Consider the following 24,992-nt stretch of genomic DNA (forward strand, 5'->3'; position numbering starts at 1 on the left):
ATTCCCTAGTTTTACCATAATTATAATCTGCTACACCAGCGTCCGCTCGACAAGGAGAGGGGAGTTCCGCCCTTGAAGGCCTTTTGAAACAAAATGCTCGGGGTTATTGGGAGTATACCCCGAAGTTTATTTCTTTAATAGGAGAGGGGCACCTTAAGTCAATGAGGAAAGATTGTGGATGGGGGGAAAAGGTAGTACTGCGGGTACCTTCCCTGAAAAAGAGCATCATGGATCATGCTGAGGGGTTTTTGAACGTATACATGTACCCCTTCATGCTGGGCCCCCCTGATAGGGTTGTGGTCAACTTCTGTCGAAAGTACCAAGTTACCTTGGCACAGGTTCAACCGTCATTTTGGAGGATAGTATTGATGATTAGGTTCTTTGCGGAAGAAGCAGGGCTTGAATTCACTCTTAGTCATCTCATCAGGCTGTATCCGCCTTTTCATCATCGGGGTCTGCTGACCCTACGATGCCGATCCACCATGCCTTTCATTGTTGATGATGAAGAAGACGTGGATCAGGGATGGATGAGCCAATTTGTCTGAGTACGAACTATCGATATTATCCCTGTGGAGTTTCTGCCATTTCCCGAGGAATGGAATTTTACATGTAAGTGATACACTTGTGCCTTTGTAGTTTTGCTTATGGTAGGCGGGCTCCGTAAATGCACCTTCCTTTCCCTTTTTGCAGCAATTTTATGGAGGTCATGTGAGGTCCCCGACCTGACGGATTAGGCTCGGAAGCTGGTGACTCACTCGACTTATAATGAGCGTAAGTGGTGAGCTTTGTCTAAGGGTAGATGGGAGGCCAAACACCACGGTATGTGCTATGCGATTTGCTCCTTTTTTGAAAGGCACTTTCTTTTTACGCGTACTAACCCCATCATCATAGGCATCGGGGAGTCCTTTGAGGTGAGGCCGTGCTCTCTCGGAGAGGGAGAAGGATCGCCAGCTTCTAGGCTACGGAATTATAATAATAAGCAAAAAGGGCCTTAGTAGGGCAACGACGCTTATAGCAAGATGAGTCCAGGCCGGGGGCTCGGAGAGGATATGTCGGCTGAGCCTGCTACGTCCGAGATCTCTAGCTTTAGAAAAACGGTTCCACCTCCGTTGTCATATTCTTTTCTCGTCGAAGGCACCTCGAGGAATGAGGGTTTTCAGCCACTGAATTCTTCTCCCATCGAAGGTACTTCGAGGGATGTTCGAAGCTAGGGGCTGCATACACTAAGCGATCGTGCCCCAACCGGGATCGGCTTTACTGGGGTTGAGGGAGTCGGACTAGTAGATGTGCGCTTGATCTTCAAGGAAGCTCAGCGGCTCTACACTATGGTGAGTTTTGGTAGTCGGTATAGGCTTTTTTAGTTTCGTGCCTCCCCTTTCTTATTGAGCTCCCTTTTTGCAGGCTTTTGACAAGCTCAAGTCTGAGTTTCTTCGTCGTGAAGCCAGTTTGTGGAAAGCTTTAGGTGGGGAGAAAACCCTCAGGCTTCTTTGTGATGATAGGGAAGTCGAGTTGGCACACTTACGGCATAAGGTGAGTGAAAGTCTGAATTACAAAAGCTACCTCGAGGAGCAGGTAATGTTTGTTTCGAGAGAGTGCATGTTTCTCAAGCAGGTAATCATGTCTCAAGTCAAAATTCACTTAGGATTTCTCCTCAACAAATATTCAGGGCAAGTTCTAGACCAATGGCTTGGGACTTGGACCTGCAATGCAATTTCTCACCACACAAGCTATGGGATCACTAAAGACATATAGTCGGGGGCCCACAACGACCTTAGATAAGATTTGAGCACACAATGGTCCCGAAAAACCACTTGATGATTATCGGTCAACACAAGAGTCTCAAGGTCACGACTTTCACCATCCTAAACACAACAATTTATTTTTGACCATAAGATCAAAGGCAATTGTGCTAGGCCCAAGTGAAGCTTTGCTTGAGGCATCCTTAACCACTAACTACTAAAAGCGAAAAGAAAGACGGACTCAAACCCTTAATAAGGTTTTCACGCCATCCATCATTGGGAAGAGCCACCCGGTTCACACAAACTCCACATTTGGAAAGAACCGTGGCATTAAGAAAACCAAAGGCTTATTGCAAACGTTCAAAACAAGAAGCTACGAACATAAATAAGAAGCTACGAAAAAGAAAAATTCGGAAAGTAAAATGAATATTTACAAGAAGGGATTTAATCGAATATACAATAGAGGGGATGAATATATACAATGTAACATAAACTTTATATACATGCCCAAAGTAAAAGTACGAAAAATGTAAAGAAGTGCTAAAATTATATACATTGCAAAGATGAAAAATAAAGAAAGCATAAAACTGTCAAATATATACAATCATCCAACAAATCAATGTAGGGCCTACCCCCTCAAATGATAGCTGACATGTCCTCAATGCCAACTAAACCAAATAAGCACCAAAAATAAAAAGGGAAAAGAATATAGAGACTCCCTATGACTCGTCTGTCTGCATGGGATCCTGAGTGGTCCCTGGGTCCTCAATATGCTTGGGAGCCTCAGACTGGTTCCCTATGGCCTGCTGCTCTATTGCTGGGACCTGGGCCTGGACCTGGACAGGCTCTTGGGCTGCATCCTGTGGCTGAATGGAGGAGGTCTCCGGTGGGTCTGCCAACTGGATGACTGTATCATCTGCTCGGGGAATCATCCTCTTCCTCTTGGGAGGCTTGTGGGACTGCTTTGGCTGGGGGTGAGCACAAGGTCCTGTAACAATAAATCCAAAGGCAGATGATCTGCCTTCAACCCGTCAACCTCAACCCTCAACTCCTTTACGAACTCCTTGGAAGTTCGCGTCTTTCTCATCTTTTTGGCCTCCCTAGCAAGCTCCTTGAGAGCTTTTCCATGAGACTCCACAGCATCCGTAAGAACTTTCTAAGTATCAAGGATTTTCTTCTGGTTGTCCAGAATATCCTTGAGGGCATCCTCAATAGACTATGGGACCTGTGGAGGTGGATGTGTCGACTGAGCTGCTACTGTAGTAGTAAGGACAAACAACTTGGATGAAGCTGTCTGCATCCAGTTGTTGATACTGAGAAGAGTCTGGCTCAGTCGGTGTGCAGTCACTGGGTAGGCTTGAGAAAAGGGTATATCTAGATCTGCTGAAGTAGATGGACCAGGGGGAATGTCCGCTGAGGTGGAGGCAGGCTGAGTAGGAGCCACTACCACAACTGGCTCTTCTGACTGGCTAGTTGGAGCAGTGGTTGTTCCCTTGAAGTTATTGCCTTTTGGGTTGTCATCACCCTACATACTGTACCATAAGAACGGGGCCTTCGCTTTTACCTTGATATCAAATGGCCTCTTTTCAACTTTTAGGTCCCTGAAGTACATAGTCAAGAAGCTGGGGAAGGGGTAGTTTCTGTCACCCTCACTGACTACCTGCGTAATTACCAGAGATATTACCTTCCCGACATTAATCGAGTACCCGCCACGATCGATGCCACCAAAACTGCCCGGTGAAGAGGGAGGGAGTTGTCATGAGTAGTGTGGTCCAATCTGCTGCACACGAATGTTTCCCACCCCTTGGCCTCGAAATTCAAACGTCTCCTCAAAACTTTTACTCCTGCATTCAACCAATCGGGATGGTACCTGGGACTGCCAGATACTGTGTGAACCAAGGACGGACTTCCTCATCTAATTCCATCTTCGCCGAATACAGCGATTCATCCTCCTCATTAAAGCCCAAGTAGTCATTTATGGTTTTCCCATCGAACAACACTTTCAAATTGCGCACCTTGGTCACTTTGGTACCCTTCTTGATATGGGCAACATTGGTGTAGAATTCCTTGACTAGGTGCTCATTTGCATCCTCACAGTTGTTTAAGAAATACTCCCAGCCCACTCTCTCTTTAAACTACCTTCTCATATTGGGGTTTTGAGGCAAAAGGTCTCTATCTACAAAACTTCTCTTCAGAATTAATTTCCTCATAGGCCACCATTCTATGAATTTATGGTAGGCCACCTCGCTCATAAAGTGATCTTGCCACACCTCCGAGTTTCTAGTTCGTTCTATCCTACCAATCTGGGGATCACCCCCTTCTCCTACTACCTCTTCTTCTCCTACTGCACCCTCTTCGGATAATGAAGTTGTGGGAGAGGTGGAGTATTCATCCCCACTGCCTTTATCTGAGCCCTTAGATGACCCAGAAGATACATTTACTAACTCTTGGGCAGCGGGGGAAGGTGGAGGAGTGTCTCTTAGTCTGTTTCTCTCCGGCCAACATGGATATATTTTGGGATTGAGTTTGAAGATATATCCCGGAAGGGCTTGTATTCACTCCCAGACTAATCAATGGCCCTATCAGCAGCTTTAATGATCTTCCTCATGTTTTTAATGTTTTGCTAGGCTGGAGGAGTCAGTCTTATCATTTTTTGTTTCCCTCCCCGGGAGATTCACCTCGACCAGCTTGTTTAGAACCCTTGCCTCTTTGTTTCACCATTGTCTACAAACAACATCCATTAGTCTTGTTAGTATCAGTAGAAGTAATTAAGATCAGAGTTGCAGAAAAGAAAAGGTTGCAGACTATTGCAGATGCGGTCCGCACAGAGGTGGGGTTTAGACTACCCACTCTCTGAACAAATGCTCCGCGGACCGCACAAAATGGTAATGCGGTCCACATTAAGGCATCGCGGACCGCACAAAATGCAATGCGGTTGCGGTCCTCGAAGATCAAGTTTCAAGACATTCAGCAATGCGGTCTGCACAAAGTGTCATTGCGGACCGCACAAGGGCACCGCAGACCGTACAAAATTTACTGCGGTCCGCACTGAATACCCAGAAGCAGCACTAACTTAGGGTTCAATGTATTTTGATTTTAAGTCCAATTTTACACCTAAGAAAGGTCCCTATGTGTTTGCCCAGTGTTTTTAACTACCTAATTCTACTGTAATCAAGAAATTAACTAAACTAATTTTACCAAATCAAAAGAAGTACAGGAAAAATAGAAGGAAAACAAGAAAAAAAAATTAAGAGAAAATAACAAAATTAAAACAATTAAAAAGAAGTTAATGTTACCAGATGTGAGAAGAACCGAATATTAACGATTTGAAGCAGTTAATTACGAGCAAGAGGAAAAATGAACAGTGATTTTATGAGTTCTGAGAGTCAAGAGATCGAAAAGTGTAAAAGGAGGGCCTCAGACCCTATTTATAGAAAAGGACCTGGGGCCCAGCTTACCAACCCAATGCGGATCGCACAAAATGGCAATACAGTCCGCATTGCTCAAAGTCATGAGGTACAGACCAAAGTAGCCACTGCGGTCCGCACTAAATGCACTGCGGCCGCTGTGGACCACCGCGGACCGCAAAAAATGCAATGCGGCCGCGGTGGTAAACTTCATAGAGATGTTCATTTCATCAATCATCAGTGTGGTCGCACTGATTTTTGTGCCCCCCCCCCCCCGAAACTTCAGAGACTTGACAATTTTTTTCATTGTGTTCTGCACTGCATCAACACAAACCTGTAACATCTCACCACCAGTCAGTCTAAAAATAAATCCTATCCTACAATGAAAAACAAGAAGAAAAAACACATGGGTTGCCTCCCAAGAAGCGCCTAATTTAACGTTGCGGCGCGACGCAGGTTACCATCACATCATTTGAGGTGAAGAAGCGCCACCACGTGGCTATCATCAAACTTTCCAAGATAATGCTTGACTCGGTGCCCATTAACTATGAAGACCTCTCCATTTTTGTTTTTCAAATCAAGAGCACCAAAAGGGGTCACACACACCACTTCAAACGGTCCACTCCATTTTAACTTAAGCTTTCCCGAAAACAGACGTAACCGAGAGTTGAACAAGAGAACCAAATCACCTACTTTGAACTCCTTGCTACGAGCATATTTATCATGAAGGTACTTCATCTTGTCCTTGTACAAGGATAAACTGGAGTAGGCATGTAATCGGAATTCATCAAGTTCATTACGCTGCTCCACACGAAGATTTGCTACAATATCCCATTCAAGATTTAGCTTCCTCAAAGCTCACATGGCCTTGTGCTCTAATTCAACCGGTAGACGACAAGCTTTCCCAAACACCAACCGATACAGAGACATACCAATCGGAGTCTTGTAAGCAGTCCTATAAGCCCATAAAGCGTCGTCCAACTTCTTTGACCAATCGGTCCTACTAGCATTGACCATCTTTGACAATATGCTTTTGATTTCTCTGTTGGAGACTTCAACCTGACCACTTGCTTGAGGATGATAGGGAGTAGAAACATTGTGATTGACACCATACTTTGCAAGCAAAGTGTCAAAAGCTCTATTGCAAAAATGAGACCCCCCATCACTTATGATTGCACGATGAGTACCAAACCTTGTAAAAATGCTCTTCTTGAGAAACGCAACAACACTCCGGGCCTCATTGTTGGGAAAAGCCACGACTTCAACCCACTTTGAAACATAGTCCACCGCCACAAGAATGTAGGTGTTCCCATACGAGCTAACAAACGGGCCCATAAAATCAATGCTCCTTACATCAAAATATCAACCTCAAGAATGGTATTGAGTGGCATCTCATCTTTCTTCGAAATTCCGCCCGCTCTTTGACATGCGTCACACCTCTTCACAAGTTCACTTGCATCTTTGTACAAAGTTGGCCAATAAAACCCACAACTAAGAAATTTGGAAGCTGTCCTCGCCCTTCCCCGCCATGATGGCCACCATAGGGAGAGGACTGACAAGCCTCCAAGATACTCAATTGCTCTTCCTTCGGGACACACCTTCGGATCACACCATCCATGCAAATCTTGAACAAGTATGGCTCATCCCAATAGAAATCCAAACTGTCCCGCTTGAGCTTCTTCCTTTGGTTAGAAGAGAGATCATACGAGATTATACCAGTCACAAGGAAATTAGCAACATCCGCAAACCATGGCATATCATTCATCGGCACCGAAAGGAGTTGTTCGTCGAGAAATGAATCATTGATCTCTAGGCCATCACGAGGCCTCCCCTCCTCCTCTAAGAGGGACAAGTGGTCCACCACTTGGTTCTCACTACCCTTCCGGTCCACAATCTCCAAATCAAACTCTTGAAGTAACAAGACCCATCGCATCAGTCTAGCTTTGGAATCCTTCTTCGTCATCAAGTACCGGAGTGCGACATGGTCGGTATGAATAATAACCTTAGCACCCATGAGATACGGCCGAAATTTTTCCATTGCGAACACAATAGCCAAAAGTTCTTTCTCGGTCACCGTGTAGTTTACTTGAGCATCATTCATTGTCTTGCTCGCATAGTACATCAGATGAAACATTTTATTCACTCTTTGACCCAAAACTTCCCCAACTGCAACATCACTCGCATCACATATGAGCTCAAAGGTTAAGCTCCAATTAGGTGTGGTAATGATAGGAGTAGTGGTCAACTTATGCTTGAGAAGTTCAAAGGCTTGCATACATTTTTCATCAAACATGAACTTGGCATCTCTTTCCAACAACTTGCATAATGGATTCACCACCTTCGAAAAATCTTTGATAAATCTCCGGTAGAACCCCACATGCCTAAGAAAACTTCAAACTCCCTTGACGGATGTAGGGGGAGGGAGCCTTGAAATCACATCAATTTTTGCTTTGTCTACCTCAATACCATGCTTTGAAATTTTATGCCCAAGAACTATGCCCTCTTCCACCATAAAGTGACATTTCTCCCAATTGAGAACAAGATTGGTTTCTTCACAACGGGCCAAAACTCTATCAAGATTCTTCAAGCATTCATCAAATGAGTCTCCCATAATAATAAAGTCATCCATGAACACCTCCAAAATGTCTTCCACCATATCAGTGAAAATGGCCATCATACACCGCTGAAATGTAGCCGGTGCATTACACAATCCAAAAGGCATCCTAGAGAAAGTAAAGGTGCCATATGGACAAGTGAATGTGCTCTTCTCCTGATCTTCTGGAGCAATCAAGATTTGGTTGTACCCAGAATACCCATCCAAGAAACAGTAGAAGGCACGCCCAACAAGTCGGTCTAACATCTAATCAAGAAAAGGCAAAGGAAAGTGATCCTTGCGGGTCACTTTATTCAACTTGCGGTAATCCATGCATACCCTCCAACCGGTGATGGTTCTAGTAGGAATCAACTCATTTTGTGAATTTGCAACCACGGTCATGCCACACTTCTTCGGTACACATTGCACCGGTGAAGTCCAAGAGCTATCAGAGATAGGGTACACAACCTCGACATCCAACCACTTGATCACCTCCTTTTTCACAACTTCTTGCATTGCCTCGTTAAACCTCCTTTGATGTTCCAATGAGGGCTTTGCATCATCTTCCAGAATAATCTTGTGCATACAGAATGCGGGGCTTATCCCCCGAATATCAGCTAAAGTCCATACAATTGCCTTTTTTCACTTTTGAAGCACCGCCAATGTGGCATCAACCTGCATGTTAGTAAGGCAAGAAGAAAGAATAACTGGCAAAGTAGAATTTAAGCCTAAGAACTCATACCTGAGGTGTAGAGGCAGTGGTTTCAACTCCAACACCGGTGGCTCCTCAATTGAAGGTTTTGTTGGTGGAGTCTTTCTATTCTCGAGGTCCAAAGATAATTTCCTAGGCTCATAAGAGTAAGAGCCCATTCCATGTAAAGCGTTCACGCACTACACTCGGCCCTCATCATCATTGACATCAAGATTCAGCAATACGGCCTCCAATGGATCCTCCACATTAATCATTGCACTAGTGTCATCAACTGTCACTACTGTGATGAGGTCCACAAAAGAGCACACCTCGGTACTATTGGGCTACTTTATTGATTTGCAAACATGAAAGACCACTTTCTCATTACCCACCCGGAAGTTGAGTTCCCCTGCTTCCACATCAACTAAGGCCTTCCCCGTAGCAAGGAAAGGTCTCCCCAAAATGATAGGAACTTCACAATCCACCTCACAATCCAAGATCACAAAGTCAGCTGGCAAGATAAATTTGTCCACCCGGATAAGCACATCATCAATAATACCCAATGGTCTCGTTATCGTTCTATCTGCCATTTGTAATCTCATGGAAGTCAGGCTCGGCTGCCCAGTACCTAAATTCTTGAAAATGGAATAGGGCATCAAATTGATACTAGCCCCCAAATCACATAGAGCTTTAGCAAAATCCACACTCCCAATAGTGCAAGGAATGGTGAAAGCACTGGGATCTTCAAGCTTCGGGGCCATTGAATGCACTATTGCACTAACTTGGTGAGTCATTTTTATAGTTTCACAATCCATAGACCACTTCTTTGTTACCAAGTCCTTCATGAATTTAGCATAGCCCGACATTTGTTCAAGAGCCTCCACCAAAGGGATATTGATGGATAGGCTCTTCATCATGTCAATAAACCTTTTAAACTGATTCTCATTTTTCTGCTTCGCGAGCCTTTGAGGATAAGGTGGAGGTGGCCTTGGCTTTAGGCACAACCGGCTTCGGCATGTCTATTATGTGTTTCCTAGACGGGTTCACATCATTTTGAGTTTCCACCTCGACATCATGAATATGAATTCTCACTTCTTCATTCACATTTTCATCAATCACATTTTCAACCACCAAAGGAACTTCATCTTGCAACTCGACATCATCACTCAAAACTTGCTTTTGTTTGGAGGCATTCACATCACCGCCTCGTCCACTCCTTGTAGTTACCACCATAACATGATTGTTCCCACCCTTCAGGTTCACTACTGTATCACTTTGTAGATCACCCTTAGGGCGTGTATTCAAGGACTGAGAGATTTGGCCTAACTGAACCTCCAAATTTCTGATTGAGGTATTGTGGGAAGCCAACTGCACATCAGAATCCGCATTATTCTTCATCATTTGTTCGAACATCATTTCAATTCTACCCATATCATTGCTAGAAGAACTAGGTCCTTGAGATGGAAATGGGGGTGGATTGTTCGGTTGTTGGTACATTGGGGGCCTTTGAACGCCTTGCCCCCGGTTAACTTAGTTTCCATTGTTCCATCTACCTTGGTTGTTGTTGTGACCATTCCAACTTCCCTGATTGTTTTGATTGTTGTTCTGATTTCCCCAGTGGAAGTTTTGGTTGTTGCTCTGATTTCCCCAATTGGAGTTTTGGTTGTTGTTCCCCCAATTACCATTGCCCTGTTGTTGATTTCCCCAGTTGCCTTGGGGTCTCATTGTTGTTGGTTGGAAGAATTGCCCCTTTGGCCTTGATAATTATTCAGATATTGCACCTCCTCATTTTGTTCGTCATAACCATCATTTTGGAATCCACTACAATCATTGTTAAATTGCTCTGAATTCCCTTGTTTTTTTGCCCTCTTTTTCTTCTTTTGTTGACAAGCATATTGACGCCTCCATAGCATTCACTTGGCGAGGATTTTAAACTTGTTGCAACTGTGCCTTCGCTAGTTGGTTCATCATGGTTGTCAACTCAACTATAGCCTGCCCATGATCATGTAATTCTTTGTGAAAATGAATAACCGTGGGGTCACCCTGGGGCACATTGGCTATACTTTGCCAAGCGGAAGAAGTATCAGCCATCTCGTCAAGAATATCACATGCCTCATCATATGACAGCTTCATAAAGTTTCCCCCAGCAAGTTGGTTCACTATGCATTGGTTTGTTGTATAATGCCCCTGTAGAAAGTTTGTTGGATCATCGCCTCGGTCATATCATTGTTGGGGCATTCCTTCACCATTGTTCTACAACGCTCCCAAATCTCATGCAAAGGTTCCGTGGGCTCTTGCTTGAAGGCCAATATCTCATCTCTCAAAGCAGCCATATGCCCTGGTGAGAATGTTTTTGCAATGAACTTGTTCTCCAACTCATCCCAAGTAGTTATGGAATGGTTGGGAAGTCGCTCGAGCCAATCCAATGCCTTCCCTCGAAGTGAGAATGGGAAGAGTCTTAACCGGAGAGCATCCTCGGACACATCAGTTTGCTTGCTCCCCCAACATGTATCCACGAACCCCTTGAGATGTTTGTAAGCATTTTGATTTGCAGCGCTCGTGAAATACCCACGCTACTCTAGTAAGGTCAACATCACATTGGTTATTTGAAAATTGCCCACCCGGATTCGGGGTGGGACAATAGCACTTGCATAGCCTTGGTTCAGAAGCACTCTGGGAGCCACTCTTGGAGGTGGCGGAGGAGGGTCTGGAATATTGTCATTAACATTAGCATTGGCCTGGCGGCCTCTACGTTGTCCTAGAGGTACAAGAGGCACCTCATCATCTACCTCCTCCCCAGCAATCATATTTCCAAGAGGGTCATTGGCGTTGTTAGCTTCCATTTGGTACCTAAAGTTGTGACACACATGAATTAGTAACAAAGAAGGAAAGAACAACAATACACAAAACTATTTAGATAGATAGCCAAAACCGTTAGCTCCCCGGCAAAGGTGCCAAAAAGGTGATCGAGGACAACCCTGCACTACTATTGAGTAGCGAGAGAAGGTCGAAGCAGCTTTTACCCGATTAAGGTCGGGATCGATTTCCACAGGGAGCTAGAAGTTGGAGTCAGGTGTCTATCTACAGTGGAGTTGTGTATGTGTTCCAAATTGCACTTCTAAACATTTTTGGGTTTTGATTTTCTTCTAATTGTATAAATTACAATGCTCAATTAAACTAAAGTAAGCTAAGGTTAAACTATTGTGAGTTGTTTAAATGGGTAAAAGGCACTAGGGTAGTGACTTTCGCCTAGGTGATCAATTGACGGGGTAATTGAGTCTAAGGCATGATTGACACATTTGGGGAGTATGATATAACCATTGCACGATTTTGCCCACTCTACACCTCTCGGTGGTTCGAGTGATTTTGCCCGAATTGACTTTCTCAAGACCAATTGTGTATGCAAATTTGCACAAGCAATCCAGGTTCAATTCAGGTATTACAATCTCTATATTTAACCTTTTAATTGGGGCTATCAATCTCTTGAGTACGCCCCAATTCCTTGTTGGACCAATTTTAGAGACTTACACTCTCTTTCTCAAGAAGAGCCAAAGTCAACTAAACACAAACTAGTGTTTGTAACTACTAATTCAACAAATAAACATGAAATTAGTCCAAATATCAAACACCCATAGACAATCAAGCATCAAAACACAAGACCCATCAATTAACCACACTAGGGTTGAGCCATAACCCTAGCTTATGGGTCTAGCTACTCATAATTAGAGAAGAAAACAAAGAAATAGATGAAGAAAAACTCATATTAATTAATTGCTAAATTAAACTTGAAGATTTAATGTTGAAATGAAGCTAAAATTGCCCAAAATAGCTAAAGGAATGGAAGTCACGAGCGCAGCTAAGTACAAAAACTATCTGATGACCTAAAAATGGGAAAAAGCTATTTATACTAAGCTAAAAAATCTGGAAAAAAATACCCCATGCGGGGCTAGTGTGGACCGCACAAAATCATGTGCGGCCGCACTAAGGCTCTTGACGTAAAATCCAGCTCTCTGAACTCGGGCAATGTGGACAGCACAGAATCGAGTGCGGCCGCGGTGGCTTCTAGTGCAATCCACATGAAATGGAGTGCGGATCGCATTGAGCTTTAATCTCCAAACTGGCACTTCTCTGATCCTTGGCGCTGCAAACCGTACTAAATCGAGTGCGGCCGCAGTGACTCCAATGCGGATCGCAGTAAATCCCATGCGGCCGCATTGCCTATTTTGCCTGAGTTGCATACTCTCTGAACCTAACTTGTGCGGACCACACAGAATGGTATGCAGCCACACTGGCCCTGTTTGCCTGAGCTTTGTCTTGTCTTGATACTTGTGCAAGTTTCACTCCTTTTTGAGCTAATCTTTGACATCTTATCACCTAGTTGATCAAACCTGCAATGAAGCACAACTTGTGAGCCTTTGGGACTATTTTGTACACATTTCTAATCAAAACTTAAGCAAGAAGGAGTATAAAATATATCAAAATCCCTAGTTATCAATTACCCATTCCTCCACGAACCCAAATATAGAATTTGTTTTGAAATCGGACCTCAAATCGAGGTCCAAATCCCCAATTTTTGAAAAACCTAAGTTCTAACCAAAACACCCAATTTCCCCCATGAAAATCATTGATTTTGAGTTGAAATCATGTGAAAAGATGTTAATGATTGAAGAAAACGAGTTAAAATTGACTTACAATCGATTTGGAAGAATAGTTGTCTTTGAAAAATTGCCCCAAGAGTGTTTTGGTTTTGAAAGAGTGTGAAAAATGAAAAATTTTCGGCTAAGTTATAAAATTGCAGGTTGTAGATATGGAAATTGCGACCAGGGTTCGCAATTGCGAACCCAGACTTCTGCTAAGTTGGAAATTGCGAACAACTTCTCGCATTTGCGAGTTGGGAATTGCGAAGAATGCGTCGCATTTGCAACGATTGGCTAAGAGGGGAGGCGTCGCATTTGCGAAAGATTTCCTCGCAATTGCGAGGTAGCTGGCCTGGGCCATTGTTCGCATTTGAGAACTCGCATTTGCGAGCCAGGCTTCGCAAATGCGAAGCCTGCAGGCCTGCAGGCCTGCAATGCAACAGCTGAAAGTCTGCAATTCCTCAAGTCCAAAATCCGCCCCATGGCCTATCCAAAACTCACCCGAGCCCTCGGGGCTCCAACCCAAACATGCACACCAACCTAAAAACATTATATGGACTCGCTCGTACATTTAAATCACTAAAATAACATCAACAACTATGAATTTAACATCAAAATCATGAAATTTTCTCAAGAACTTCAAATTTTCCATTTTTCTCAAAAACGATCCGATTCACATCGTTTCAAGTCCGTTTCTTACCAAATTTCACAGACTTATCCTAAATCACATATAAGACTTGTACCAGGCACCGAAACCAAAATACGGGCCCGATACCATTAAGTTTTAAACACTTTTCATTTCCAAAACTCATAAACAATTTCAGAAAATAATTTTCTTTACAAATTCATTTCTCGAGTTTGGGACCTCGGAATTCGATTCCGGGCATACGCCCAAGTCCCATATTTTCCTACGAACCCTCCGGGACCGTCCAATCACGGGTCCAGGTCTGTTTACCCAAAATATTGACCGAAGTCAATTTAAACTCATTTTAAATGCAAAATTCATCATTTTTCACAGATTTTCACAAAATGGCTTTCTGGCTACGCGCCCAGAATGTGCACGCAAATCGAGGTGATGCCGAAAGAGGTTTAAGGCCTCGGAACGCAGAATTCACTTTTAAAACAAGTGACTACCTTTTGGGTCATCACAACCATAAAATATAATACAAGTGTCAAAATTATGAGGTTGGGTTCTTACGGATACAGAAAAAGAAAACAGGTTATCCACAATGAGATTTGAAAACAGTTTCATGTGATGCTTCTTAATTAATATTAAATAATTATTTATAATTTCTATATAGAAGGTTTAATTTTAAGGTTATTTGCACATAATTAAAATAATCCAAATCATTGTTTGACATGGATTGTGTCTGCAATCGTGCGGGTACTAATATTAGTACTATTTAAAAGAGATTCATCTCTGTGCCTGAGACAGAAACTCTTGTTATCTTCTTCAGACAATATCCTCCGTTATATTTAAAAAATATACTGCTATATATTATGGTTCCCGGAGAGCTGATTCATGCAATCTCTATCCTGTTGACTATTTCCTATCAATCAGAAATTCTTGGGTTAATCTGGGACATGCAATATTATATTATTTCATAGTTTGCTGGAATTCATGTTATTCCCTTATAGTTTATGAAAATGAATTACACACCCTAATTTTGTAAAATCATTCCGCACACCTAAATTTCTAGTTGCTGAATATATATTTGGTCTCTTTTGTAGAGATCATTTGAAAATGTCATTATAAAGAAAATACACTTATGCATGTGTGTGTTTGAACAATTCTTAGTGCAAAATACCTTTTCTAGAAAAAAGAACAAGGGTCAATGAATATATAGTTATAAATTGATTTTTCTTTTTTTTGTAGCACTGTGTAGCTGCCTTTAGATAGTGAAAAGCCATACATCAATTTCTACAAGTTGTTGTTGTGACCATTGTATGGGTCGAAATCTAATCATACGGGGATCAACATTATAAGGAATGGCGAGGGGTCGGCTAAGCCGTGGTCGTATTCATAAGATATCATAACAACGAGTATTTCGGCCGCTGTCGGTATCGAACTGTCAGAAAGCTTGAACGGCAAAGCATATGTCTGACATTTAAGAGAAACGACCCAACGTACAATCAACAGATTAAGGCATTCTGGCTAAGAACCGTTGGATAAAAGGGAATACATACTATATATATAGGGGGAAGATAACCAGAAAGGGGGCTCCTCTCCTTCTGGAAAAGAGGCAGAAGAACCGGAAAATGCTACAGGAGAAAAACAAGAGAAGTTTCGGATCTAAGCGGCCAATATTTGTGTTTACCGCAAAAATGGTAATAACAATTAAATTTGATTATATGACTCTAAAAATATGTGATCTATTTTTATGCTAGTTGTTAAGAAGTTGATGCTATGTGTGAGGTTTAGAAACGAGATAAGAGTAAGGAGTGAGGTGATAACCAAACCGATAGGTTAACAATTTGGGCCTCAAGCTTGTCGATTCGGGGGTCTCGAGGTCGATTCCGGGGCTCGACTGTGAGCTATCGAAGGTGGTCGGAGTATGACTAACAGTTATAATAAAATCAACGAAGGCTCTTTTACGGCCGATGATAAGCCATAAATGATGAACAATAATGAAGATAATAAATGGAAGCAATAATATCAAGAGAATATGTTAGAGAGCAAAGAGACTGTTCTTGTATATTTCGTGTGGAGCAACTGAAGCAGCAGGGCTTTCTAAAATGATAAGGATCCCCTTTATTTATGAGGGGAATACCAACATAGTACAAAATGCATTAATTACAAAGATATAGAGATGGGACAGCTAGATGGCGTCCTGATTCGGGTTTAGAGTAGCCTACTAGACTTTGTCAGCCCTAGACATGTGCTTTGGGAACTCCCCATTTCTATCATAGCCATGGTCAACATTGTCCCCAGGTCGAGCATCGACGAACCTCGAAAGAGGAAACTCGACCGTAGCCTTGTAGCCTCGAGCCTCCGAGATGATCCTCTGAGGTGCTTCGATAGCAAGGAATTGGACCCTACGATTTCACCGTATACAGATAGTCCCCGTGTTTTTTAGAGAGGAGTGATGATAACTAGGGATTCTAGTCTATTTTATACTCCGTTTTGCTTGAATTTTGGACTAAAAATGTATACAAGTAATCTTGAAAGCTTACATATTGTGCTTGTTTGCAGGGTTTGGTCAAAATAGTGACAAGTAGTCAAAACCAGCTCAAAAAGGAGTGAATCCTGCACGAGTACCAAGAACAACGCAAGGCACTGCTGCAGTATAAAATCAACTGCAGCCGCAACAGACCCATCGCGGCCGCATACCATTTAGTGCGGTCCGCGGTGGATAAGTTCAGAGAGGTGCACTTCTGGGGCTTGAAGCAGTGAGGTCCGCGAAGGATTTCTCACGGCCGCAGTAGCCTCTTCACGGCCGCAATCCATTTTATGCGCTCCGCGGAGAGGGGATTCAGAGAGCTGGGAGTTTTGAATATGGAAACCATTGCGGTCCGTGGTCCATTTTGTGTGGACCGTAGTGAAGCCACCGCGGCCGCGGTGCATTTTATGCGGTCCGTGGTGGCCAGATTCAGAGACTGAACAATGAAGCTAAAAAGCCTCACCGTGGCTGCAGTGCATTTTCCGCGGTCCGCATTACCTTCGTCAGGGGTATTTTTGTTTAGAAAATTTGGCCTTGTATAAATAGTTCTTTTTCAGATTTTTAGGGTATCTAATTCGTAGCTGAACACGCGAAGGCCGTTTTAGACCTATTTTGAGTAATTTTGTGGGTAGTTCAACATTGAATCTTTATTTCTTAGCTTGTAAACTTATTATATGAGTTATTCTTCATCTATTTATATGTTTTCTCTTATTATTATGAGTATCTAGACCCATTAGCTAGGGTTGTGGCTCACCCCTAGTGTGTGGTATTTGATGGGTTTTTTGTTATAAGGCTTAGATGTTTGTGGGTGGTTGATATTTGGACTGATTTGTATTTTCCATGTTGAATTAGTGGTTGCAAACACTAATTTGAGCGTTTTTGACTTGGGCTCTTCTTGAGAAAGAGAGCTTGAGTTTAGGAAAATCAGTCCAATAAGGAATTGGGGTGTATTCAAGAGATTGATAGCCCCAATGAAAGGGTTAAACCTAGAGATAGTAATACCCGACTTGAGCCTATATTGCTTGCATAATTTGGACACCCAATTGGTCTTGAGAAAGTCAATTAGGGCAAAGTCACTTAAGCTACCGAGAGATATAGAGTGAGTAGTTCCTTTCATAGGCTATATCGCAATCCCCAACATAACAACTTTTCCTTAGGCTTTAGAACCCGTCAAATATTCACCTAGGAGAAAATCACTTCCCTAGTGCCTCGTTATCCATTTAGAAAACCTTACAAGTATTTACTCTTAGTTTAATTTAGCATCTCATTAGCATAAAATTAGAAGTAACAAACGAACAATTATGATTGGAAGTATAATTAAAAGCATTACACACTGCTAGTTTAGATAGGAATTCAAATCCCAAACAATCTAGCTCCCTGTGGATTCAATCCCGACCATCTCGGGTAAAAGCTACATCGACCGCTCTTGCCACTTTGTAGTGGTGTAGGGTTGGACCCGATCACTTTTTGGCACCGTTGCCGGGGAGCTAACGACTTTGGCTATCTATCTAAATAGTTTTGTGTATTATTTTTCTTTCCTTCTATGTTACTAATTTGTGAGTGTCGTAAATTCAGGTACAAAATGGCAGCAAACAACGCACCTATTGGATATCTTCCACCGGGGGAGGAGGTAGATGACAATATTGATGATGAGGTTCCTATTGTGCCTCAAGCTCAAAGGAGAGGCCGCTAGGCCAATGATAATGTTCCAGACCCTCCCCCGCCACCTCCAAGAGTGGCTCCTCGAGTGCTTCCCAACCAAGGATATGCTAGTGCAATTGTCCCACCCTGGATCCGGAGGGGCAATTTTCAAATTACAAATGTGATACTGGCTTTGTTGGAGCAGTGAGGGTATTTCACAGGTGCTCCCCATCAAAATGCTTACAAACATCTTAAGGGTTTCGTGGATACCTGTGGGGAAGTGACTTTCTCCTAGGGAAGTGACTTTCCTAGGAGACTTTCTAGGCGGACACTTGATGGGTTCTTAAGTGACTTTCTCCTAGGTGGACACTTCACGGGTTCTCGAGTCTAAGGCTAGGTTGTCATATTGGGGATTACAATATAACCATTGTACGATACTACTCACTTTATACCTCTCGATAATTTGAGTGATTTTGCCCTAATTGAATTTCTCAAGACCAATTGGGTATGATAATTTGTGCAAGCAATTGAGGTTCAAGTCGGGTATTACTATCTCTAGGTTTAACCCTTTAATTGGAGCTATCAATCTCTTGAATACGCCCCAATTCCTTGTTGGACTAATTTTTCTAGACTTAAGCACTCTTTCTCAAGAAGAGCCCAAGTCAAATAGGCACAAATTAGTATTTGCAACTACTAATTCAACAATGAAACCATAAATTAGTCCCATAGACATTCAAGCTTTAAAAAACAAGACCCATCAAATACTCACACTAGAGTTGAGCCACAACCCTAGCTAATGGGTCTAGCTACTCATGATAATAGAAGAAAATAAAGAAATAGATGAAGAAAACCCCATAATATTTAATTACTAGCTAAAACTTGAAGATTCAATGATAAAACTATTGTAAAATTACTCAAAATAGTAAAGGAACACTGTTCACGAGCGCAGCTCTGCTTAAAACTACCACTGATGACCTAAAAATGGGAAAAGAAGCTATTTATACTAGGCCAAATTTTTTGGACAAAAAATACCCCTGCGGGGGTAGTGCAGTCCGCACAAAATTGAGTGCGACCGCACTGAGTCTCTTGGCATAAAGCTTCTGTTCTCTAAACTTGGCCACCGCGGGCCACACAAAATGCACTGTGGCGGCGATGGCTTCTATTGCGGTCCGCACAAAAAGGACCGCGGACCGCATTGGCAATATTCCCCAAATTTGCAACGCTCTAAACTCCAGCTTTTGCGGACCGCACAATATCGAGTGCGGCTGCATTGAGTCCATTACGGTCCGCACAATTGCTTTGCGGCCACAATGCTTGAGTCTCCAAAATAGCACCTCTCTGAACTTCCTCTTTGCGGACCGCACAAAATAAAGTGCGACTGCATTGGCCTTGTTATACTGTGGTTGGACTTGTTCTTGGTACTTGTGCATGTTTCACTCCCTTTTGAGATGGTTTTGACGAATTGTCACCTTGTTGACCAAACCCTGCAATCAATTACAACATGTAAGCCTTTGGGACTATTTTGTACATATTTCTAATCAAAACTCAAGTAAGAAGGAGTGTAAAATGCATCATAATCCTTAGTTATCAGGCGCCAAACTGTTTACCACAAAAATGGTAATATCAATTAAATTTGATTATGGGACTCTAAAAATACGTGATCTATTTTTATGCTAGTTGTTAAACACTTGATGCTATGTGTGAGGTTTAGAAACGAGATAAGAGTAAGGAGTGAGGTGATAACTAAACCGATAGGTTAACAATCGGGGCCTCGAGCTTGTCGATTCGGGGGTCTCAAGGTCGATTCTGGGGCTCAACTGTGAGCTATTGAAGGTGGTCGGAGTATGACTAACAGTTATAATAAAATCAACGAAGGCTCTTTACGGCCAATGATAAATAATAAATGATGAACAATAATGAAGATAATAAATGAAAGCAATAATATCAAGAGAATATGTTAGAGAGCAGAGAGAATGTTCTTGTATATTTCGTGTGGAGCAACTGAAGCAATAGGGCTTTCTAAAATGATAAGGATCCCCTTTATATATGAGGGGAATCCCAACATAGTACAAAATGCATTAATTACAAAGATATGGAAATGGGACAGCTAGATGGCGCCCCGATTCGGATTTAGAGTAGCCTAGTAGACTTTGTCAGCCCTAGCCGTGTGCTTTGGGAACTCCCTATTTCTATCACAGCCGTGGTTAACATTGTCCCCATGTTGAGCGTCGACGAACCTCGAGAGAGGAAACTCGACCGTAGCCTTGTAGCCTCGAGCCTCCGAGATGATCCTCTAAGGTGCTTCGATGGCGAGGAATTGGACCGTCCGATTTCACCGTATACACTTTGTAATATCTTTCTTGAACAACAAAGATAGATCCCACAGCTGTTAATGACATTCCTTCTTTTCGTTCTTTATTCTTACATTACTGAACAATACACCAAGAATGTAAGCATGTCATTTATATTCGATATCTTTTATAAGCCTCAAAGTTCATGAGCTTGATTATATTTTATTCTCCTATTCAATGCGCTTTGATCTAGAATTAATTATCATTGGCTAAGATTTATCCTCTATTTTTCTTATTAATTAGTTTAACAAAAAGCTTAGCTCTTTTTGGTCAAACAACCATGGAGGGGTCGTTTGGTTTGAAGACAAGTTATGCTGAGATTAGTTATATTAGGATTAGTTATACTGATATTATTTTTATTGACTGTTTGATATGTTGTATTAATCTTGAAATTGTCAAATTTACTGTTTTATGCTGGGATAATTACTTATTCTGAGATTATTATTCCACCATCTAACAGATATAAGTTTATCCTAGTACTATTTTTAATCTTGGGATAACATTCCAAGATTAGTAATCAAACAGGGAATAAGACGATACTAATTTTTTATCTAGAGTTATTTTTGCTTATCCATTGTACCAAACTACCCTAAGAAAACTAATTGTAATTTCTGCTAACTTTTAAGCTTAACCCTACTATTTCTATGAAGTTCGTTTCAGAACCTAAATAACACTAGAGACTCCTTTTGCGCCTCTCCCCACCCCCACCCCCAAAAAAAACCCCTCCAGTTTTAGACTAACCCTAACCTTATGCCATAGATAAAACCATTATAAAAAAAAAAGGGATAAAACTCTGAGCATTTCACGTATAGGTTAAATGGAAAAATGACATTTCCCATCGAAATTAAAGCATGAGAGGAGATGTTTAATAAATGGGAATCAGTATTTTCTACCCATCTATTTATATTATATACATTTGCTCTTCATGTATTAGGAGGTAGGCACGTATAAATATTTTTAAATTAATTAAAGACTTGAAAGCCACAAAAAAAAAAACAGAGCTCGGAGAGGGAGATATACGCGTATCATCTGGGGAATTGGATTAGTGGGTAGAAAGCAGAGGAGAGAGCTAGAGATAGCAGTGAAAGGGAGCCAGTCATTCCAATTCTCGAAGGAAAAAAAAGAAAAGAAAAGCTAAAAAATAAAGTAAGAACGTGAAAGGGTAGCTTTTGCACAGCTTGTGGTGTTGTTTTTATGCTTATCGATCTCAATCTAGATCCTGGGTCCCCTCAACCTTGGACCCCCTTCCTTTGCAGACACTCTGGCACTATGTTTTGACATTTTCTATGAAAAAATTATATGACTTCTATATGTATGTATGTATTCTGTGTGTTTTTGTGAGTGAGAGAGAGGCAATAATTATTAATAAGAAAAGATGGAGAAAACGAAAGATCTGGTCTACTTGGGTTAAATAAAATTCTTATAAACGAGATTCTGTTAGTAAATGGGAGTCGGTAAGATTTATCATTACTATTAGGATTTAAAATTGAAGACAAAAAAGTAATATTAAGAAATTGAAATGGTGCTTGAACTTGAATTTTGCATGAAATATTTAGCTTTTGACATATTGGAAATTTTGTTTGAGAAGAAATATTTAAGTGAGATAATAATTTTGGAAAGCGCTTTTCATAATATATACTATGAACATTGGTAAGATTGAGGGGGGAAGAGAATCTTCACATCTTTAACAAGGAAACAATATAAACCTTGTGTAATTTTATCCAAAGATGCATGTTTGCTTTATGTGTTTCGTTTAATCATGTATCTTGAATGTGTATAATTTCTCCAATTAAATTGCCAAAGATAGTTTCCTTAATTTTAAGAGTACTTAAAGAAGTATTAGAAAAAATGAAGGATATAATGCATGTGAGGGCGGCATATATAACAAAATGAGTTTTTCTGCCTGAAAAAGCTAAGTGAACGGAAAAAAGAAAGAAAGAAAAAAGAATCAGCTAAAATCTGTCACTCTCTTACACATGCTAGTTCAAGACCAATGGGTGTATCACTATAAAATAATTGAAGTCTTTTACTTCATACAAATAGATTACAAGAAACAAGTCAAGGGGGTTCATCGGGGTACTCAAAAAGACATACAAATTAAAACCCTTTTACAAAGCAAACACAAGAGATAAAATCACAACAAAATTTTGAAAAGAAGAATGGCTTTAGAAGCACTTTCTTCCAATGAACTTCTTAACTTCATCATCTACGATACAATCTCTGCCACCCCTTTTACCAGCAACAATCTTGACCCCTCAAGTTCTGAAAATGCTGCTTCTGGTACCTTACTTTTGGACCATGAAAATGGCTTATTAACATTACCTCAACATTTTTGTGGTCATGAGCAACAGTATTCCACTGCCTCCGTGCCCGAAACTACTACCACCACCACCCGTAGGGAGAAGAATTTGGCGGTGGCGCAAGGCGGCGGCCGGAAAAAGAGGAGGAGGAGACCTAAAGTTTGTAAGAATAAAGAGGAAGCTGAGAATCAGAGAATGACTCACATTGCTGTTGAGAGAAATCGGAGGAAACAGATGAATGAACATCTTGCTGTTTTACGTTCACTCATGCCTGAATCTTATGTTCAAAGGGTATGTAATATAACTCTTTTTTTCTTTCTTATTCACTAGTATTTCTCAATATCATACTGAGAATTTTTAATTTTTAATTTATTTAAGAATTACTATGACTTTTGACAACATTTTTACTACGGAGTACTTTATTTTGCATGATGGTAAAAGCTTTTTGAATCTGTTTGTACACTGTTTTCTATTCTGCTAATTAGCAGTATAAAGTTTTTGCTTCGTTTGAAATGACTGCACTAACATAGCCCTATTCTCTTCATTCATCCTCGAATTATGAGCCCTATATATGCAAATGAAACTTTTAGCCTTGGTCCCTCTATTACAAAAAATCAGTACTACATCAAAAGCTTTTTCATTCTTTCTTCTTTTTTGTTGTTGTTTTTGTGGGTTGGTGTGGGCTTTATGTTTTTCTTTTATTGTTTATTTCTTTTTTCCTTTTAGGTACAAACAGGAAAAAGCTATGTCGAGGATTCGATGAAAAAGAGGTTGAAAATAATTGGATAACGGAATATAACGCTTTGCATTCAATTTTCTAAAGTCCCTACATTAAACAACTTGAAATCCAATCATTTTTGTGAATTTATTAATGCAGTAACATACACATCACCTTGGATTAAGATATATCCTCATTATAAGAATATCTTATAGATATTAGTTTTCAAAAAGTCAAAATATGTGCATGTCTTATTTTAATCTTCACATCATCATCTCAATTTTCTCTTCCTAATTTGTTTTTATAAGAAAATCATTCTAGACGAACTTCAAAGAAGCACATATAGCTAGATTTATATATTTGACTTCAATTTATTTAGAATTGAGACGTAACAAATATTATGTGGTTCAGGGTGATCAGGCCTCAATAGTTGGTGGCGCAATTGAATTTGTAAAAGAATTGGAGCACATTCTACAATCTCTAGAAGCTCAAAAATTTCTGCTATTACAACAAGGTGGTGGAGATGGTGAGGTACCAAGCGAAAAGTATTTTCCGACACCATTTGCTCAATTTTTCTCATATCCACAGTACACATGTTCTCAGTTACCAAACATATACACATCAAAGAGCAAGGCAGCAATTGCAGACATAGAAGTGACTCTCATTGAAACTCATGCAAACGTTAGAATCCTCTCAAGAAGAAGATTTCGACAGCTCTCCAAATTGGTAGCTGCCTTTCAGTCATTGTACCTTAGTGTACTACACCTCAATGTCACCACCTTAGATCCATTGGTTCTCTATTCTATCAGTGCTAAGGTACGTTAAAAACAGTCATTTCCTCTGTTCATTTAACATTTCCTTTTCTTTTTTTCTCTTTTCTGAACCACAGCTTGCAAGAATCTACTTTACACAATAGCACAGGTATACTTTACGCATGAAAATATGTGCCATAGATATCAACTTATTTTTTCTAGGGTATTTTGGGAATTTAAAAAGGTATACTAATTTCAGAAGGTAATGATGGGTCAGAAAGGGTGTTTCTTTGCAATTCTTGTATGGCGTTTCCTAGTAAAGTCATAGTTGTCTTTTAGTACTTGTGATTAGGAAATATTTCAAAAACTGAATATTTTCTATGAAATTGAAAGGAACCCTCGTATTATTATTTTTAAAAAAAAATGGCAGGTGGAAGAAGGTTGCCAACTAAACTCAGCAGATGACATAGCAGGTGCAGTCCACCACATGCTAAGAATAATTGAGGAGGAAGCAGTTACCCTTTCTTGCCAAGCCTAGGGGACAGACCCCCTTTTATCTTTATGATGTTTTTTCTAGTTTGAATCCACTGGACAAAGAAAAAAAAAGAGCTCGTTGATCAATGCTACATATGGAGTACTAGTAGTTCTCTCTTTGTCCTTGTACGTACAAAATGAGCTGTGATGTTGTTTATAATGTGGCTAATGCGAGTACAATTATTAGGGCTTTATCACCTGTTCATCAAACTGCTCATGATAAATAGAGTTAATAATCTAAAAAATCAAACAGGTAACGTATTATAACATATTAAATTATACGAATACAACAACATATAGATATGAAGCATATTTTAACTAAATACGAAATTTTTGTGGCTGAACACTTTAACCACTATGACTTTTCCTGTAAAATGTTGTAGCAACAAGTGGCGCAGCTAAAAGTTACAAGCTACAAACTTTGCATGTTTCAAATTTGTAACTACTTTTATGTTCAACCGATAAGAA

General features: G+C 40.9%; 1 protein-coding gene across 1 annotated transcript; it reads left to right on the forward strand.

Annotated features, from left to right (window-relative positions):
• Positions 1-22,255: 22,255 nt before the first annotated feature.
• Positions 22,256-24,718, forward strand: LOC104215161 (transcription factor bHLH71-like). Its single transcript, XM_009764910.2, has 3 exons — positions 22,256-22,811; positions 23,650-24,054; positions 24,421-24,718. The coding sequence occupies exons 1-3, from the start codon at positions 22,380-22,382 to the stop codon at positions 24,526-24,528; spliced, it is 945 nt and encodes a 314-aa protein (XP_009763212.1). The 5' UTR covers positions 22,256-22,379; the 3' UTR covers positions 24,529-24,718.
• The last annotated feature ends 274 nt before the right edge of the window (positions 24,719-24,992 follow it).

Source organism: Nicotiana sylvestris, chromosome 8 (assembly GCF_000393655.2).
Source record: "Nicotiana sylvestris chromosome 8, ASM39365v2, whole genome shotgun sequence".
In the NCBI taxonomy this organism is placed as follows: domain Eukaryota; kingdom Viridiplantae; phylum Streptophyta; class Magnoliopsida; order Solanales; family Solanaceae; genus Nicotiana; species Nicotiana sylvestris.